This window comes from Aptenodytes forsteri, unplaced genomic scaffold, assembly GCF_000699145.1.
Source record: "Aptenodytes forsteri isolate BGI_AS27 unplaced genomic scaffold, ASM69914v1 Scaffold66, whole genome shotgun sequence".
NCBI classification, from domain to species: domain Eukaryota; kingdom Metazoa; phylum Chordata; class Aves; order Sphenisciformes; family Spheniscidae; genus Aptenodytes; species Aptenodytes forsteri.
Window position 1 is genome coordinate 2,053,837 of NW_008795131.1, and position 16,293 is coordinate 2,070,129.

A 16,293-nucleotide genomic window follows, 5' to 3' on the forward strand; every position below is an offset into this window, starting at 1 on the left:
GACTGAGAGAATGAAGGGAAGCAAAAAAAAAAAAAAAGCGGCTGGTGAATGCTAAGAAAGCTCCGCTTTGTTGCCCAGATGGAGCAAAGCGCAGATGCAGAGGTGGAAATGCAGCTGTTTAATTTAGTGGGACTTTTGACAAGGAGCAAGCCACGTCCACTTTACTTGAGAACCTGAAGGAATGCTGCAGCTCATAGCACGCGTGAGCCCTCCTGCAGCAGCCATCTGTTTGGCTCTCCTACAGCTACGGGGGGAGGTATATTTTGCTTCACTGTGGTCGAATACAATCAATGCTTCGGTTCAGCGTTCAATTGCTCGTGCCAGTGTAGAGATTTATCACATCAGCTGAGCGGCCCGATGTTTTTACAGTTCTTGTAACAAAGCCGAGGAACTGTGTGTGTATGTGGAATCAGAGCTATATAAAGTACTCAAAGTAGCAAGCAATAAGCATGAAAAAAGGGGCTACTTGTCTTTACAATAGCCTATGAGCCTAGCTTAAGTCAAAGAGCCTTGCTTCATGTGATTTAAAACCCTGATATTGCAAGTACATTTCTGTAGATTAGTTTGACCCAGTGGATCATCCACGGTCATCTGTTTGGTGCAGCAATCTGTAAATTTATCGGCGAACAGCCAGGTCACCTTTTCCACTGGTGCAACGTTTTGAATTCTTTGGTAAACTGGAATCAGGGTGGTTTTTCTCTTTCACAAGACGAAAAGAAAGAAAGGACAGAAACTGGGGTAAAGTTTTCGTTGCTGGCGGGTTTTTTCCCCTTTCATTGGCAGAGGTAAGTGAGAATGTGCTAAAGAGTCGCAGCTGCTGTGCCGTTGGTGCTGGCGGCAAAGCCGTACCCATCCCAGGACACCCTAATGCAGTCTCTTTGCATGAACTCTTGTGTTGTGCTGGGTGCCCTCTGAGCTGGCCTAAGATTAGGAGAACATTTCAAGTCGAAACTCTTTGACAGGCTTTTAAAGAAGAGTTTTCATTTCTGTGGACAGCACGGCAATTCTGTCAAATAAGTCTGTTGCTGAAAAATAATGATAATATATTAACTATAAGGTAATGCCTTTTTTTTTTTTAATGATAGTTCGGTTTCTTGTGGGAGTTACAGTTCAGGTTCTTTCTTCTCCCATTCTCCTTCTAATGATTTGGCTTTCTACTTAGGTACCCTGGATCATGGCACAGCACAGCCGTTACACCCTCAGCAGTGAGAAGGGTGACGGCTGTGCCATGGGAAGGGGAGAGCTGGGGGAAGTGGAGCCAAGACCGTAGTGGAAACGGGAATATAAAATACAGGAACTTCACAACTCCTTTTGGTCAGCGGAGTGCCACTCTGTCATCTGAAATGTCTATATATTCCTCAAAAGCCACACTTACTTGTGGAAGGATGAGTGTATTTGTGTGTCTGGGAGAGGAGGTTTATTGCTGTAATTGAGTTCATCTGGCAAAGGTTACTCCACTTAGCTGAGCTCCGGTGTCAGGAGGGCTGGTCTTTGTTCCTGACGCGGATGTGCTGTCTCTGGAGGAGTAGGACCAGAGGAACTCCCCAAGATCAGAAGGCTTCTTTGGTCCTGTATTGATGGTTCTGGCCTTCTGCCATGCTAAAAAGCCTTTTTGTCGTGATGAAACGGTGGAGTGAATTTTATTGTTGCCTAAAGACCAAAATATTTGAGTAAGGACCAGGTTGTAATGAATCACTGGAGACAATAGGAGGGCTTTTTGTGCTTTTAAAAAGAGTTTAAGTAGGAAGTGCACTTTGCGCTCATGCTAAATAAAACTTCTTTAAAGGATGTGTGAAGTTGTGCAAAACCAGGTGGTATCCAAATGGGACCAAGAAATGGCAAATGGCACACCATTTTGAGCACATCCCTTTAAAAGCCGTATTCCCCGAGGTCTGCTCCGGCGGCCGCTGATATGGGAAGCCCGACTGTTACTTTTGCCGGTGCCAGGAATGAAACTTGAGCATATGCTTTATGCGCTTGCATCAAATGTGCTGAACCCAGTCCTGGCAGACTTGCGAACTTTTATATGCGACTGGAGAACAGATTGAAGTTGCCACTAAAACTCTTGAGTACAAAAGGTGGTTACTCATCAGTCCAGTCCGCGTTATTGTGGAGCTTTGTGCTGAGAGGATGGAGATAAGAAAGGGCTGGAATAGCCAACTGCTAAAATCTGAATGTGTTTGCTGGTGTCACAAGACAGGGCATCTGGTTTTAAGCATTATTCTCTCTCTTCCCGCCCTTTCCTCCCCCAACATACTAATGTATCTTTCTGTTGTTCCCCCGCATCAGAAATCTCGGCGAACTGATTGACAGGTTTGTGGCTGACTTCAAGGCTCAAGGTCCCCCCAAGCCCAACGTGGACGAAGGAGGAGCTGTCCTGCCCAGCTGTGCCGACCTCTTTGTGTACTACAAGAAGTGCATGGTGCAGTGCTCCCAGCTCAGCACAGGCGAGCCGATGATAGCCCTGACCACCATATTCCAGAAGTACCTTCGGGAATACGCCTGGAAAATTCTGTCTGGAAACCTGCCCAAGTGAGTTTCGCTTCCTAAATGCTGCAGCACTGTCTGGTGAGACATTCCAGTGAGGAGCAGATGCTTTGTAAAGATAATTAATAAATACATACCTGTGAACACTTACGTTTCACTGTCAAAGAAACCACGTAGCAGCAATATGACTACATTTACTTCACAATTTTCTCAAAAGTTCAGTTCGTTGCACTGAGAAACGGCAAGAAAACTAAACGGACAGTCACGGCATTGCTTTTCTTTTAAGGGCCCCTGGAGGATAGCTTCATATTTGGCTTTGATTAGCAGTCAGATTTACAGTTTCTTGAAGTTCTTTTTGAAATGCCAGCCCAAGTCTCTTCAGAGAGGTCTGGCTTTCAGAATTGCACTTACCCTGCCACTTGGGTAACAAAGTCATACTGTGATTCTTAGCTGCCTTAGCTCAACATTATACATATAACAATTTGTAATGAAGGTGGTTTATTTGTGTGATGCCAAAGTGGTTACCTGTAACTCCCTCTGCTCTGTAACATTTTATATATGTATGAATAAAATATGTAAATGTAACTCCAGTGAAAATAAAGGAAATCATTATGGGTTTACACCAACCAGTATGGGTAAGCGTACAGGCTAAAGGAGCTCCTTGAGGTATTGCCAACCTTAACTACAGATAAGTATGCTATTTTGTATCCTATTTACCATCTTCAGTTTGTTTCCCTTGTAAACCTGGGAGCAGCAGAATGAATTTCTGAAACCAGTAAAATCTTTTACAGATGGGAGGGGAGAGGGTTACGTCCAGACAAGTGGAAAGATAAATTTAATGTGCATTCTCCATCAGACCTCAGTTGCATTCTTTATACACATTTTTTTGGTGCTCCATTTTCGCTGTCCAAGATAAATATCACTGTCCTATTTTTTTAATGGATTTGGATTATAAAGAGTTGAGAGGTAGGGAATTTCCTGACTAAACTGTTCTGAGCCTTTCTTTGTTGATACACAGCCGTTAATCACTGGAAGATGGTGGAAAGAAGCCGCATCTTCTATAATTTACTGTGTTGCTATCATCAGCTTTTAAAACAGGTTACCAAAGTTTCAAATGCATGTCGACATCTGTTTAGTACTGAGAAGATAAATATGACAAGCTGCCTGATAGTTACTGAGACTTTTCTGTAATCTTTAATTAGATTTTGAGTAACTGGCAGTGAAGGTGAAGCTAGCTGGGGAAAGCTGTATTCCACTGGCATCCTGATCTACCGTGTTGTGAATGAGTGACTTGTCCTTTGCCTGAAGACTTGATATCAAGTTCTGTTTGTCTTTCTGAAAGCTATTCCTTAACCAAAACAGCAGTTGTGGGTTTGACGTAGAATGACACTGACCTGTGGTCCACAGGACATAGGACTTTGTGGTCATAAGGGCTTTTTATGGCGTTGAAATCTAGTAGTAATTTTGCATTGTGTGTGTCTGTACTCCTGAAAGCCTTACAGGTTTTGTCTTCTTTTTTTTCCAGGACAACTAGCAGCAGTGGTGGGCTCACCATCACTAGTTTGCTGAAAGAAAAGGAAGGCTCTGAAGTGGCTAAGTTTACTTTAGAAGAACTCTGCCTCATTTGCAGCATCCTTAGTACTGCAGAGTACTGCTTGGCAACCACCCAGCAGGTGAGCTTTCCTCCACAGCATCTTTGAGAAGGCACCCAGCAGGAGCCCCTCCTCTGTCATGAGATGCTGTGTTGCTCCCCCTTCGAGGGTAGGCTGCTGTGGAGGGTGGGAGAGTCAGAAGTACTGAAATATCTGTAGTAGTGTCTGCTCCACATAGCATCCTGTTGATTATTCAGCTCTACTTTATTAAATCTATATTTCAAAGAAAAGTATTGATTTTGCCGTTTCGACCTGAGAAGAGTAATTTGCTTGTAATCCTGCTTTGCAGGATTTTGGATGCTATCCTTTTATACTTGTTACATAATTTGTTTTGGATTGGGAACGAAATTTTTTATAAAAAAGACTCTTCTCGTGGTTCATGATCTCCCTTTTATAAAACCAAGAAAAACAGTAATTCAGAATAGGTTTGGGAAAATGCTTGCATGAAATATTGGGGCAAGGTGGAGTGGGGAGAGAAGGTATTTATGCTGATATGCTTTGCAGCCACAGTGCTCCTTACATTCAGGTGCTTTCAAAATGCCATAGGTTAGTAGATGAGCTGTGATGTTTGGCCGTATCAGGGTCTCTCCACCAGTAGAACTGGCAACCTTCCTCCTCTGCAGTTTGGGCACAGACAGGGTGTTGGAAAACTGCTTTATTAGCAGGACAGGTGCCACGGTGTTAAGCTAGTACATTAGCATGTCATGCTAGAGTTACATATATGACTTTAGAGGTTACTACTTTGAGGACGCAGTGCCACCATAGGCCATCCTTGGCAGATCAAGATGTCTGGGGTGTCCAACAAGGAGAGATTTCCATTGTTCACTGGCTGAGTTTTGGATATAGCCTGGGCACAGGTTAGGTTTCAAGAAGCTGACTTTTCCAGGGAATAGGTTTTCAAGACTGGTCATTTCAAGTAAGAAATCTGATCTTTCTGTTTCTTGTTTTGTTTCCTAACAGTTGGAAGAGAAACTCAAAGAAAAAGTGGATGCAAGTCTAGTGGAGAGAATCAACCTGACGGGAGAGATGGACACTTTCAGCATGTATGTTCGGCAGATGCATCCTTCCAGAGTATATCAAACATCCTAGTTTGTCAGCCAGATGGTGCTGGAGTAATACAAGCCCAAGATCCCAGTGTCGTAGGACCCAGCCAGCAGTAGGACCCACCCAGATATGCAGCCTAGGCATAGGCATTTCCCTGGTGAAGGAATGGTCATCCTTTGGCTAGCCCAAGAGCAGCAGTAGTACAGACTTCAGATGTAGTTGTTCCCCATCGTCCTAGCCAAAGGAACAAGAGCACTGGAAAGGGGAAAGGAAATAGTGAGTTTCCATTTGAAACATCATTTGCATCTTGGCAGCTCTGTGAGGTGGCTGTTACATTTCAAGAAAGGAAGCTATTTCAGTACATTCCTTCCTGCTTTAACTTCCCCCTGTTAATCAGCAGCCTTGTCAGTATGATCAAACCCCATTTCAGATGACATAAAAGACTGATCCAATCTTATATTTGGGGATTATAATTGAGAGAAGATTACCATTCATTAAAATAACTTTTCACGTAACGATGCTAAAAATACTCCCCGCTAACATCCTCTCCTCTCCTCCACTGACAAACAGATTGAATATTTTTTTGAGAGAAGGAAGTCGAGGCAAAAAAATCATTGTTTTGCCTCACATCAGACAAAAGAAAACCTTGGCAAAGCTGGGCAAATAATCCCTATCACCAGCTCTCCTTCTCCCTAAAACGAAGATTCAGCCCAGAGAGCAGTAAGATTTTTTCAGAAGACTTCCTTCCTGTGATTCCTCCTCTCTTTCTCCAGTGGGCAGGATCCCACTGAATCTCCACCCAGGTTTTTCACATGGTCTCGGGCTCTATTCCAGGCTGCAGAGACTCCCTTCCCTTTAGATATTTTTTCAGACCTTTTTAAGAGTGAATCCCTGACGGAAAGCTAGGATTGCTGTGTCCGCTAAGCCAAAGCAAGCAAGGTAGCTGGGGAGTAGAAATAAAATACGCCATATGACGGGATTTTCTTAACATTGACAAGTCGAGGGTGAATTTTGCGTTTTCTTGTGACCTGTCTGGCGGGAGCCAGCTACCTTGAGTCGCTGCTTAGTTTCCACGGTGGCTGCCGCATAAGGCGGTTGGTCATAGGCGGCCAATATGATGTGTTTTGGAAATTGTTTGAATGTATAGTTCACATTTGCTGTTTTGGACAGCTTTAAAGTCAAACTGACAGGCCTGATGTATCTTGTAACAAAGGCTTTTTAATTGACTGTCAGTCTGTTCCAGTATAGCGCTTTGTCCAGTCTTCTGTCAGCGTAAGTCATAGCTATAAACCACTCTCTGGCATGTCATAGGCGCCAATATGATGTGTTTTGGAAATTGTTTGAATGTATAGTTCACATTTGCTGTTTTGGACAGCTTTAAAGTCAAACTGACAGGCCTGATGTATCTTGTAACAAAGGCTTTTTAATTGACTCAGTCTGTTCCAGTATAGCGCTTTGTCCAGTCTTCTGTCAGCGTAAGTCATAGCTATAAACCACTCTCTGGCATTTGCTCATTCAACATCAAACAAGTTGTTTCTTCTGGGATTTGATGTCTTGTTAGGCATGGTCATAAAGAAAGTGATAAAACGTTGCTGCTTACACACCCTGGAAAGTGTTTCTTCCTTCGCAGTAAGGAGCGTGCAGAACCACCCCAAATGTGTATAAAGCGATCGACTCGAGGGGTTTCACCCCTGGGGTGGCTAAGCATTTTCTTTAGGAAATATAGGAAAGATAATGAGCTCTTCTTGAAGCTCAACAGAAGGAAAGCTATTGTCATGTAAATCCAGAAATCCATGATTCCCACCCCCCTGCCCTATTGATCTGTTGTGAGGTGATGGGCAGCGTTCAGAGACCTCTTGAAGGCCTGAAGTGTTGAGTTTACCAGGCTCTCTGTTAGAACCATACTGCTCGTTTATGGCCTCGGCTTCCCTGTCTGTCAGCTTCTGTGTGTCTGTCAGGGATTGTATGGGGGTTCGTTAACTGCCACTGAAGTACTGTTGTGTGCTGCCTGGGACAAGGGTTTGAAGTGGTTTCTGAGCAGTACCAGGATCCAAACCCTCTTGGTGTGTCATGATGCTTTGCATTGGCAACACGCCTCTTGCTGCACGTTACCCCTCTACAGCAGGTGTGTTTATTCTGAAGTGTAGATAAATAGGTTTCTCTCCCTGTTTGCCATCTTGTGGTTTTCAGGCGAGAACCTGTACTTGGTGACCCAGCTTCAGACAGACTCCTGACGTGTGGAGACTGGTGATGAAGTCACTTTCCTTCCACTAAGAGAGTTGTGTTTCATTTTGGTGCTAAACCACAACTCTTTCCTACAAGTCACTGCCAGCGGGCGCCCTGCAGGAGTCAGCTGTGCCCAAGAGACGGTTATTTCAGTCCGGCTGGCATCACTTGAGCTGGTGGAATCCCCCAAGGGAGTAAATCCTGTAGTGCCCAGCAGAAGCAGAGGTACCAGCAGAAACGGTCACAGACTTTTTTTTATCCCAATGCAAGTTTCAGATCATGTGACTTGAAGCCAATGGTCACTTCATTTCCCATATTAATTTTTCCAACTAATTTTGGATGAGTTTGCCTTTACAAACAAACTAATTGCTCTGAAGGAACCGTCTTTTACTTGGCATCCTGTTCTGGTCTTTATGTGCTAGAGCTCTAGGAAAGGGAATAGACAACCTCTGTGGGTTGTGGTGAAGAGCAACACCCAGATCCCAGCAGCAGTTATGAGTGGGTGATACCGTATCTTGATGAGGACACTTAAAAATATTTTGAACAGTGCACTCCAGAGTAGTACCCAGAACTGCACGAAGATGACGAGGGGGAGGAAAGATGGTTTGAGGAAGCACTGGTCAGATTTCTTGTAGATCTGTGATTCCCATCTGTGCTAGCATCATGAGAAAGAGCAGAAGTAAAATCCAGTTCTTACGTATATAATCCCAAAGTTGTAAACAGGCATCTGTGACAGATTTAAAGTTTACACTGTTTTTAAGAACTGTACTTACTTAGTGAAATACAGTCACTTATTACTTCTAGGAGAAGTTGTCTGTAATGCGAGTGCTGGGTTACATGCCCTTGAGGGTGGTCCGAGTTGCTGCAGACAGTGTTTCTCAGCTGTTGTTTTAGGATCAGTTGCACCTTTATACACATCGTAATATGGTGGCATCAAATATGTCTCTAAGCAATATCATGCTGGTTTGCAAAAAAAAAAAAAAAAGGGGGGGGGAGAGAAATGTGTTTGACTAATGCGTCCTTTAGTCTAGTATATGTCTCTGAGAAACTCAAACAATGGATGGCGGCAATCCTAGACATAGTGTAAATAAGACATCTGCCTTGATCTTCTCAAATGGGAGACACATTCAGAACTCACACAGATGTACTTTCTAAAATCCTCCTTGCAAGTTTCTGTGAGTAGTAGAATATTGACTGTGAATAAGTGGAGAGATGATAAAAATGTTAGTTTTATGCAGACTGGATTAAATTTGAAGCCGAATCCCAGTCTGGGCTCCGTACTCAGGGGTTTCTCCTCTTCCTGATGTGAAGGTGGGGGTTACCCCCTCTGACACCTTTGATCTCCGGCCCCTTTTATGTGTCAACACAGAGGAAGTCAACTATAAAAATGTCCTCTCTACACTAAAGCCCGTTGTGTAGCTCCCTGATGAACGGCATGCAGAACTTCCCGGCTTCTTTTCAGTACGAGTTTCAGCCGTGTGTATTCACAGCATAATGCTACTGTCAGCTAGTAGATGATTCTCCTCCTTTCACAGTCAAATAAGCCAGTTCTGGCACTGTGTTGCTGAGCACTATTCTAAAACTCGTGCTTGATTTTTTTGCAGTGTGATCTCCAACAGCATACAGCTGTTAGTGCAGGACCTGGATGCAGCCTGTGACCCTGCCCTGACTGCTATGAGCAAGGTAGGGGATGGATTTGTTTCGGGAAGAGGTAGCCTTAAGATCCATGTGGAGTTCTTGTTTGCTTTGATTGTTTGATTTCACTATTGACAGATCCTTTTACGCTGCCCTGAGACTTAGCCATATATTGATTTCTTCTTGCCTCTTAGAGCAGCAATTGCTGTAGTTATAAATACATCCTTCACTCCAAAAACTCCTATCATTCAGATTAGAGCTTTCATTCTTTTGCAGCACGTTAAATCACATGGATAATAAAATACTTTCTGTAAGTATCTAAGGCATTCTCTTTCCACTCCTAATGCCAGTGAGAGTCTTTAAAATTGGGGAAACTTTTGTTAGCATGAAATTTCAAATACACCTTCTCGTTTGCTATTCTCTTTGTGTTCTTTGACAAGGAGTTTTACTAGCCTGCTTGTTTGTGGCTGTCAAATGGAGGTACTGAAAGGGTAATATGGAATTGAGATTGAGCCCTATTGCTTCTGTGATCCTCTCAAGGACATATGGAGCCATTCCTAGAGAGGCCCATGTGATTAGTGCTTAAGGATTTTGTTGCAGTTACACTGCTGGCTTTTATACGTTTGAAATGCAGAGCTGTGTTTTCTTGCCAAAGTATTGTGAAAACCCAGACTGCTTTAGACAGAGGTGAAGACAACAAAAGTGGATTGAACTATTTTTTTAATTAGAAATATTAAACATAGAGCTCCATTTTTGTAGGATCAACACACTGTCTTGCTGCCATGAATTTTAATAGCTTTCTGCTTTATGATGTATTCCAGCTGTAACTAGCCCCGCCACCCCCAGCTAATATTTGAAGTGGAATGCAGCTGGTAATAGAGCTTGTACATGTTCCAAATGAAAACAGGATTTTTTTGCCCAGTAAAATAACACCATTAGGAAGGGCTCAGCACTTCAGGTGTTGCGTGTGTGCCATGACAGTTCCTTAGATCTCCTCCTGAACCTACGTAGCGTAGTAATATTTGACTCACTTAGCTCTGACTGTTTGTACCCAAGTAAACCACAACCTTGAGAAAGCAGCAGCTGGTAGGCCATTTATTTTTGTCTTTGGAACACTGGTAAAACGCAGCACGTGATGGGACTGATGATATATAAACAAGCTAAGTGTTATGAAATTAGCTAAATAAATACTTGTCACTTGTGCACACATTCCACTATTTGCATCAGACAGAGTTGCTTTTATGTGATTTTTACTAGACCTGGGTTTGGTGCAAGAGGTTTTTTTCCTTCACCCTCTTCCTCCCTTTCCTTCAGGGCTGGGTTATTACTCTGACAGTTGACTAAGAAATGCATATAATTATTTAAACGCAGCATTAGCATCTGGACGTGTAAAATTTCAGTCTTTATTAAAGGAGTAAAGACTGTGTGCCTGATCCATTCCAATTTTCCTGGACTGGGAAGGCATGTCTGCCTCAAGACCTCTACTCCATTAGGGCTCTTCCTTTGTTTAGCTTCTCTTCATTTACTTCACCCTGGTGTCCTCCAAGATTCAACATTCCCAGTCCTTTGTTGGAGTCTGACTTTCTTTTTTTTTTTTTCCTTGCAAAAATGTTCAGTAACTATAGAGGTAAATTAAGAAATACTTAAACCTCTAAATCCACTTTGGCTGCAGGCCACTTTGAGAGATTTAACACAGAAAATGGCATTGTGAATATTGCTTTCAGCTGGGAATGGCGTTCAGTTTCCCTGATTCTTTACCTTGTGTGTTCTGGAAGAAACGGTAAATGACGAGATGGCCCCATATTACAAAATTTGTAGGTGGTAATCTTTACTCAAACTTTACAGCAGGTGTAGAATGATTAAACACGGCTGTAGGACGGGGAGCTGGGATGTGGGATGGGAGAGGAATTTGCCCTAAACCCCTTTTGTCATATTCTGGATAAAAAAGTACTGTGAATGTGTTGTACTGATCTGTAGCAAGCGCTTAAATTGCCTCGTGTGCTTTATTTTTAATTGTTAGGATGAGGGAACTGCTAATCTGCATGGGATATTTTTGCCCCAATTAAGTTTATGGGTTGCACTGGATAAGGTTTGATTTACTTGCTGAATTAAGCATCGATTTATATGTAAAACTGCGCTTGTAAGTGGGGCTGGGGGACATTTTAGTGACTCATGTCGATCGCTTGCTGGGTTTTTATTATTTTGCTAAAACCGTTTGGCACAGCTGTAATTTCCTACTTCCTTACTACTGAGTGGACAACAGCAAGCACTTAAACACGGAGCTCTAATAATCTCTCCAATGCATACAAGGAAAGGCCCAAGAGCAGAGCAATCAGAGCTGCCAGCTGCTAGTTAAAAGTCAGCATGAGTGCGTTTTAGCCGTCAGACGAGGTGCAGCATGCAACAGTGCAAACCAAAACTCGTGTCAGAAAACAACGGAGGCGGTTTCAAAGGCAGCAATATCTGCTGCCTGCAGCACCCGCTGGCTTTCCTCTCCCCTCCCGCCTCTTCCTGCATGAGCAACACCAGGTCAAGGGAGAAGGTGTTGGCCCAGCGGTTACGGATGCTCCCCGTGCCCAGTCTGGAGCCTGTAACGATAAGCCGGCAGCGGGATGCTACTGAGCACGGGGAGACTTGGAGACTGATTCATCCTCCATTAAATCACGAAGCAACCCCTTTTGCTAGAGACCCATGTCAGTGCTGGACACGGAGGAGGGACCTGGCGGTTCCTGGTTTGGCCCTGCCACCCCACTCCCGGCTCTGGGGACACAGGGACATGTGGGGACATAAGGACTCACAACCAGGCAGACCCAGGAGCACCCTTGAGCCTCTGCTATGCCCAGAAGGTAGTGTATCTCTTGTTATGTACCAAACCACCCCAGTTTTGCTCAGGGTTTCTCTCTTCTCCTCTCCTTTTTAAGAAAGTGACCTAAAATCTTTGAGGGTCCTGTGGTTTTTGTTGTAAAAACCAGCTCTGAAGGTAGCACCAGGTCTTCAAACCCAGGTCCTGCCCTTGCAGGCGGCCGCATCGCCTTGTGTCCTTGCGGTGTGCAGATGCCTTTTGGCTGCTGCCGGGGCGGCCTGTGCGCTGGGCTTCTCCCTTTGGCCGGCGAGTGCGAGGCCTCGCTGCTCCTGTTCTTTGGGCTCATTTTCAGCTTGTGTATGTAAACTATGTGGATATCCCAAGAAAAACATAGGACGAGGGAAAAAGAGGAATAAATTCAAAATGACAGGAACAAAGCTTTACCAGAAGAGTTGGGCTCATATTTCTTTTGATGACTTTTCAGTATGTGTACTATGTCTTTCATTGCAGCTACTGGGTTTTGGGGTTTTTTTTTTTGGTGAAACACACCCCCCCACACACACAAAGGGCTATTTTTACTGTTCATGCTTTAAAGGTTTGGTTGTAAAGTATTGTTTTTGGAATGGAGACCAACAAAATGAAAAAGCCACTGTTTTATTGTTGTTGCAATAATTCAACTCAGCAGTCCCTTCCCAATTTCTGGCCGTTTCCCGCTATATGGGGATGGTCTGTTCGTCGAGGGTCGCTGTCTGTCGAGAAGGGCCAGTGCTGGGAATGTGTGAGTCCGTCAGGGAGACAGGCACAAAGTATTTTCTTTGGCTATGACAAGTACCGTGAGGAGCAGAAAAGCAGTTGTCTCTTGAGCAATCTTCCAAATGAAAGTAAGATGGAATGAAAACCTGTAGAGCAGGTGATGAGAGAGAGATCCTTTCTAGCTACCCGGGTGATGTGAGATGAGCAGGTTGGGGTTTTGTTTGTTTAGTTTAAATAAAGACAGCTTTGGTGGGACACGTGTAGACTCTCTCAGACACTGTGGTTTTGCAAAGAATTTGGCTTCTCTTGCCCATTAAGTCACTTAGGCTGCACGTTGTTTGGATGGAATTGAATCAGCTGGGTTGCAGTGAACAAAGTAGCCGTAATTAAATTAAAACCAGGAATAAAAAACTTTACATGCAAAATCGAGAACTTGAGAAAACAAGTTTGAGGACAAACGCCCCCTCAAAAGAAAAAGCTCAACTTCTGCATGTGCCCAGTTTCCTATCCTGATTTCATATCCATTTTCCTCCCGTTTTATCTCCAGCATGAGGAACAGCGTCTCCAAACAGTTAGTTGGAGCACATTGCAGAGTGCGTAGTCTCTGAACAGTAGCAGAGCTAAGAGCGCTTTTCTGGATGTTCGTGTTCCTCAGTGAGACTTTGTTATATACACGGATGCTTGGCCAGGCCTTACCCAATTACCTCTTTTTTTTTCTTTTTCCACATGACTTACACTGTGTACTCCCTGTGTACTGCAAATAAGGCTTAGAGAAAGTCAAGGGAGTCACACATCTGGCTCACAGGGGCTATTCTGTTGCATTTCTGCTGATGGTAAATGAAAACAAAATGGGAGGTTGAGTAACACATCTTGTTTTGTATTTTTTTTACATGTGTTTGGGATGAGCTGAAGTTGGCATCCTAGCTTGTACACCAGAATAGTTTTCAGCGTGAGCTATGCTGGTGTAGAGTGCTTTGAGACTTTTTAAGACTATTTCTACCTCTTCCATCTATCTGTCATCAGTCTCACCAGCATTAAAGTCTTGGCTGCCATACAGGAATCCAGACTTTGCAAGCTTGCAGATATTTTCTCAAATGCCTGTAATCAGGATTTATATGGGCACTTCATCCCGGCAAACTGGAAACTGTTAAATATTAAGGCAGCCTGGCGTGCTCCAAAAGCCTTTTTAATCCTAGCGGTCCCCGTTTGTGTAGGTTACCGGTCACAGTCTCTCTCTGCTCTGGTGCAAAAAGGGCCGTTCTGGGTTTTCTTTGTATCTTGTTGTGGAAGGGTTTTGCTTAATCAGTATCGTGACGAAGAACTTGACCTTGCTGGGGAATTGCAGAGGCAGTCTCTTGATGACTCCTTAGAGATCTTTTGGCAGGAAGTTTGTACAGTTTTCCTTATCTATTGCTTGAATCCTAATGAGTTAAACAGTCTTTTTTGGTTGTTTTTTCCCCTTTGTGCAGATGCAGTGGCAGAACGTGGAACATGTTGGTGACCAGAGTCCTTATGTCACCTCAGTGATTCTTCACATTAAACAGAACGTCCCCATCATCCGCGACAATCTGGCCTCCACAAGAAAGTATTTCACTCAGTTCTGTATAAAATTTGCGAAGTAAGTGACCAACGTGGCACAGAGTTTCTCGGGGTCTTTGGTTCTCACTCGTCGGTTTGTACGTGATTTGCCTTTAGTGTGCAGTGTCAGCGGTGCTCGGTCTCTGGGTGAAGACCCTCTCCGTCCAGGGAGGGGAGCACGGAGGGAGGTGGAGTAGGGCAGCAAACACCAGCAGCTGCTGGCAAGATTAAAAGCTACTTCAGTTTCTTGTCTCAAGTTTCCTGCTGAGGCAGATTTTCTCAGACATTTGTATTGATTAGTTCCTTTTCACGTGCCTAAACCATCCCATAAAATATTGTGATGATCACTGTCCACTGTTTGCCAAGTACAGAAGGTTTGGGGTTGGACATCAAAAAAGCATTTGAACATCTGAATGTAGACAGGACTCTTGCTATGGAAACCTACTTTCCTTCCAGTGATAAGAGGCTGTGGTGCTTCCAGGTACTGAGAAATTCGGTGCCTCGTTTGCCTCAAAATAACTTTTATAATAGCTATAGCACTATAAGGAGGGCATCTGTGATAAGTATATTCTACCTTCACAGTCTAAAAGCTACTTTTCTGTGCAAAAATAGTTCAGTAAGGGAGGGAAAATACACTTTCAGATTTTGGGGGATATTACGAGTGTCTTCCTGGCAAGTCACTTAATGTTGGGCAGCATGAAAGAAGTGGAAGATGAGACAGAAATTCCCCTTGCCTCTGGATTCAGGGTTGAGGGTGAAGCTCTCCAGCATCTCTTAGACATCCAAACTTTGAAGCTATGTGTCTGAAACAAAAATTCAGTTCTTTGGGAAGGTACTTTGAACTCTCCCCTGCTTGCCTGTGGCCAGCTGAGCTTTGCATGCCAATGCCCAAGAAAAACCCTCAGGAGGACTCTGCCAGTTATAGCTGCTGCTTTTGGTGTTGCATGTGACTATGCTGGTAGACTTGGGAGCAGTACCATGCATATCATGTGTCACTCTAAAATACCTTAACGTTTCATTCATCTGTAATAAGCTAATCATCCTGAAATAAACTGTATGGCCTGGCAATTACCGTGTGGGTTTGCGACCGGAGCTTCAGCTCCTGCTTCAGCAGGGAAGGATGCAGCAGGCTCTCCTGAGAACCGTTAGCTTTCGCAGCAGGGAGGTTGGCCTGAGAGTTTTGTTCCCCCTTTCTATCTCAGGGTACTCATTAGTTTGCATTAAGGAGCAGTTACTGATAAATCATATTATGACGTTGCCCGTAATCACTGTTTGAAATGTTGTCTCAGTGAAAATTTATTGCACTTAAGCCTTCTATGTGGTTACGCTTGAATTTTATATCACTAACGTGGTGATAAATAAAAAACCCCATTTACTCAGCTGTTCACAGCACGCTCGTAATACCTCGGCTTAGTTGCCTCCCTTTTAACTTTATTGCTAAGCACATACCAAGTAAACTCTGGATAACATACCCAGCTCTCACATTTGAGAAAAGTTCACATCTAAGCCGAGTGCCTTCATCACACATAGAAGAGCACAGAGACCTGCAAAACTACCGCTCCACTTCAAAACCTTTTTAATACAACTACAGCTCTGATCTACAGCACATTAAACTTAAGACACAGTCCTGAATTCCCTGCGCCGTGGATCAGGTGTAGAAGTGAAAATTTGGTTCCTGAAGGTTGTTTTTGCCGGATCATATTTAGAGTCCTTCTGCACAACCTGGTTTTCAGAAGAACTAGCCCAGTGGTAAGGGTGGACTGACCTACTTAAAATGCTTACGACATTTTAAAGCATACAAACATTTGTAGTTTTGAAGCTCTGAATTCTTATGGAATATGCTGGCCTGCCCAATATAAATACCTGGCCTTTTGTGTGCTCCACAACGCTGAAAATCCTTTTAACAGGCATTGTGCTTCTCCGTATGTTAATGCTTGTATCTTTTTGAACTGCCAGCCACTTCTCAGCTCTAATGGATTGTATAAAGCGCTAGTGTTGAGTTACAGGACCACAGGGGAGAAGGCATCTAAAGTCACTAAATTTAAAACTGAGGGATCTGAGCCAAGTCTGGAAGAAGAAAAATGGCCGTCAGAAATTGCATCAATTCTCTAACCT

The 16,293-nt window shown here is 43.7% G+C and overlaps 1 protein-coding gene across 1 annotated transcript in view; it reads left to right on the forward strand.

Annotated features, from left to right (window-relative positions):
• Positions 1 to 16,293, forward strand: part of VPS53 (VPS53, GARP complex subunit) — a 71,335-nt gene that overhangs the window by 40,875 nt on the left and 14,167 nt on the right. Inside the window, exons 14-18 of the mRNA XM_009278339.2 lie at positions 2,290 to 2,532; positions 4,013 to 4,160; positions 5,100 to 5,182; positions 9,014 to 9,092; positions 14,070 to 14,218. Coding sequence (XP_009276614.1) covers positions 2,290 to 2,532; positions 4,013 to 4,160; positions 5,100 to 5,182; positions 9,014 to 9,092; positions 14,070 to 14,218 — 702 coding nt within the window. The remainder of the gene's footprint in view (positions 1 to 2,289; positions 2,533 to 4,012; positions 4,161 to 5,099; positions 5,183 to 9,013; positions 9,093 to 14,069; positions 14,219 to 16,293) is intronic.